The sequence below is a fragment of the Mus caroli genome, chromosome 1 (assembly GCF_900094665.2).
Source record: "Mus caroli chromosome 1, CAROLI_EIJ_v1.1, whole genome shotgun sequence".
NCBI lineage: Eukaryota > Metazoa > Chordata > Mammalia > Rodentia > Muridae > Mus > Mus caroli.
In genome coordinates this window covers 144188007-144191214 of record NC_034570.1, presented here as the reverse complement: position 1 = coordinate 144191214, position 3208 = coordinate 144188007, and the positions used below count along the sequence as shown (strand labels likewise).

Sequence of the window (3208 nt, the reverse complement as noted above, 5' to 3'; positions counted from 1 at the left end):
AATTTTTTGGTTTCTCGAGACAGGGTTTCTCTGTGTAGCCCTGGCTGTCCTGGAAATCACTTTGTAGACCAGGCTGGCCTCGAACTCAGAAATCCACCTGCCTCTGCCTCCCAAGTGCTAGGATTAAAGGCGTGCGCCACCATGAAGGAAGTCTTAGCAGGGACTGAAGCAGAAGCCATGAATGAAAGCTGCTTAGGAAAGCTGTAGGAAAGGACTGCCTTGCTCAGTCCTTCCCTACATTCAGGAGCACCTGTCTGGGAGTAGCATCACCCACCTACATCAATTGTTAGTCAAAATTAGCTGGGTGTGGTGGAGCACACCGATTAATCACAGCACTCAGGGCAGAGAGGCAGGTGGATGGATCTCTTGAGTTCAAGCCAATCTGGTCTACAGTGTTAGGGGGTTTCTAGGATAGCCAGGGCTGTTACAACTCATTTGAGGTCCTCTTTTTTTGGATGCTTATCAAGTTGAGAGGGAGTAATGCGACAAATGGTAGCATGTGTGCTTATTACATGTAAGGCTCATGGTTCTGTCCCTGCTTGGTATGCCACAAAGCTAGAAGCTGTGTATTGGTCCGTATCAAGGAAACATCCCATTGAATTTAGATTCCCTTGGCTGAGAAAATACAGGTTGTAGGAAAAATAGTTGTCAAAGATGCTAATGTTCCTAGCTCTCAGGAACTGTCGAAACATACTTTATTATGACAAGGCTCAATTTGCTGATGTGATGTAGGTTAAGTCTCTGAGATGGGGAGGTATTCTGGATTATCCAGGTGAACCTAATCTACCCAAGATGGCTCAAGCTGGCCACTAACTCCATCTCCCTGGTACTAGAATCATAGGCATCCTTCATTCAGGTGGTGGGTTCTGTGATGCTGGTGCTGGAATCCAGGGCTTTGCTTTCCCAGGCCAGGCCAGCACTCTACCTTCTGAGCTACATCCCCAGCCCTCAACTGTGCTTTCTAGAGTAAATTCTGTGGCATATGACTCACCTTTATAAAGCTAGAATCTTAACTAACACATTAAAACCAGAAATTGAATGAAAGCAAGCATTTAAACATTTTAATCTTTGAATTTAAAACAACCATTTCTGAGATACAAGAATCATTTATCACATTCCTGAACTATAAAACACGAACACCTATCCAGACACTTTACCCGGTGACTATCCTAATATCCCCCTTTAAGTTGGCTTCTATCCTGTTGTTGTTCATTTCCACATTCAGAGTTTGCATGACTTTGGAGAGCATTTTGTCATCTTTCTTATCTCCTGAAGCAGCCCCTTTGTTGAGAGCTGCTTCTGCTACAATAAAGAACTGTTCTGATGGCTGAAGAATACTCACTCCATAGCCATTGTTGTTGTAGATATGATTGTTCGTCATCTTCAGTTTGGGTGCTGGAAGAACCTGTTAAATTGTTTGAGAAAATAAGCTGTCCAGTGATTTGATATAAAGACAACAAACAACATAAGATGGCACTGAGACTTACTCTGGAGTCAACAGGGTTCTTTAAAGCTACAACACTTAGCTTCACTTTCATCAACCTTACTACAAATGTGAATGAAAAAGTATAGGGTTTTTTTTTTTCATGTTTTATCCTAAACTGATATAAATAATTGTAGCTAGGGGATGCAGCCTGTTAATGTCTGTAACATGATCAAACATGAAAATTATTTCAGGCCGGGAAATGGTGGTGCATGCCTGTAATCCCAGCACTTGGGAGTCAGAGGCAGGCAGGCAGATTTCTGAGTTCGAGGCCAGCCTGGTCTATAGAGCGAGTTCCAGGACAGCCAGGAAACCCTATCTTAGAAAACAAAAAAAAAACAAAAAAAAAACAAAAAAAATCAGACAATATGGTAAAAAATATAATAGGCCAATGAAACAGCATGATTTGATAAAAGGACAGGCTGCCAATAAACTAGAATGCTTGTTACAAGTAACCACTTCTTTTAAGAACAGTGATTATAATGGAGTATTCACTCATTACAGAGAAATGTGTCTCGGGTAAAAGGTTAACATGAACACACTACACAGGGAACTTGACAGGGATCTGGTTTAAACCATACTGTGGAATAAGGCTCAAGGATATGCAGGGTTTTGTTGTTGGATTTTGCTTGCTATTTACTTTCCATCCTCCTGCCTCTGCTTTCTTGGCTCTGCTCACTCTGGCCTTCAGGATGCTGCAGTTCCACTCATCCACCAGGTGGTGTCGGTGTTGTGCTGTTCTAAGGTCATGGTGATCAGTGGGTTTATGTTTTAGTGACGAGTAATTTCAACATCACTTTGGAAACTAACAAGGTACAAATTCTGAGGCTTTACTCCAGACCTACTGAATTGGTAACTAGGTTGTACCTCTGCAAGAATGGTTAAAAGTGGTCCTGATGCCGGGCGTGGTGGCGCATGCCTTTAATCCTAGCACTCAGGAGGCAGAGGCAGGTGGATTTCTGAGTTCGAGGCCAGCCTGGTCTACAAAGTGAGTTCCAGGACAGCCAGGGCTACACAGAGAAACCCTGTCTCTAAAAACAAAAACAAAACCAAAAACAAGTGGTCCTGATGAAGCTAACCCTTTTTGAATAACTGAGAAATACTTAAGAACAGAAATGAAAGATAAATTGGGTATTTCAAAACTGACCTTACAGTGCTCCCTTGTACATCTTCCCTGTTACAACCAGTTACCTGACTTTATTGAAAACTCTGTGGGGTCACTGGCAGCATGGGTGGTCTACTAGTGCTGACTGAATATCTTTATAATCTGAAAATCCAAAGTCTCACTATATAACAGCTTTGGCTGATCTAGATCTCACTAGGACCAGGCTGGCCCCCAACTACTAGAGTCCCATCTGCCTTTGCCTCCAAAGTAATTGGCTTAAAGGTCTGTGCCACCACAGCATGCCAAGAGTAGCCTTAATTCCTTTCCTTCCTGCTTTTCTTTCCCTCCTATGCCCCTTCTTTCTCTCCTTCTCTCCCCTTCCTTCTTTCCAAGACAGAGTCTTAGAAACTTCTGGCTAGCCTGTTATTTGTTATATGGGCAGGCATGGAATTCATACCAGCTCTCCTGCCTCAGCCTTTTGAGAGTTAGGGTTATAGGCATGTACACTACATTTTACCTCAAAAGTGTTTTAACGCCGGGCGTGGTGGCGCACGCCTTTAATCCCAGCACTCGGGAGGCAGAGGCAGGCAGATTTCTGAGTTCGAGGCCAGCCTGGTCTA

At 43.3% G+C, this 3208-nt stretch overlaps 1 protein-coding gene across 1 annotated transcript in view; it reads right to left on the bottom strand.

Moving 5' to 3' along the window:
• Positions 1–1052: 1052 nt before the first annotated feature.
• The window catches only part of Shcbp1l (SHC binding and spindle associated 1 like), a 31370-nt gene continuing 29214 nt past the window's right edge, over positions 1053–3208 (bottom strand). Inside the window, exon 10 of the mRNA XM_021163377.1 lies at positions 1053–1405. Coding sequence (XP_021019036.1) covers positions 1154–1405 — 252 coding nt within the window. The 3' untranslated portion in view covers positions 1053–1153. The remainder of the gene's footprint in view (positions 1406–3208) is intronic.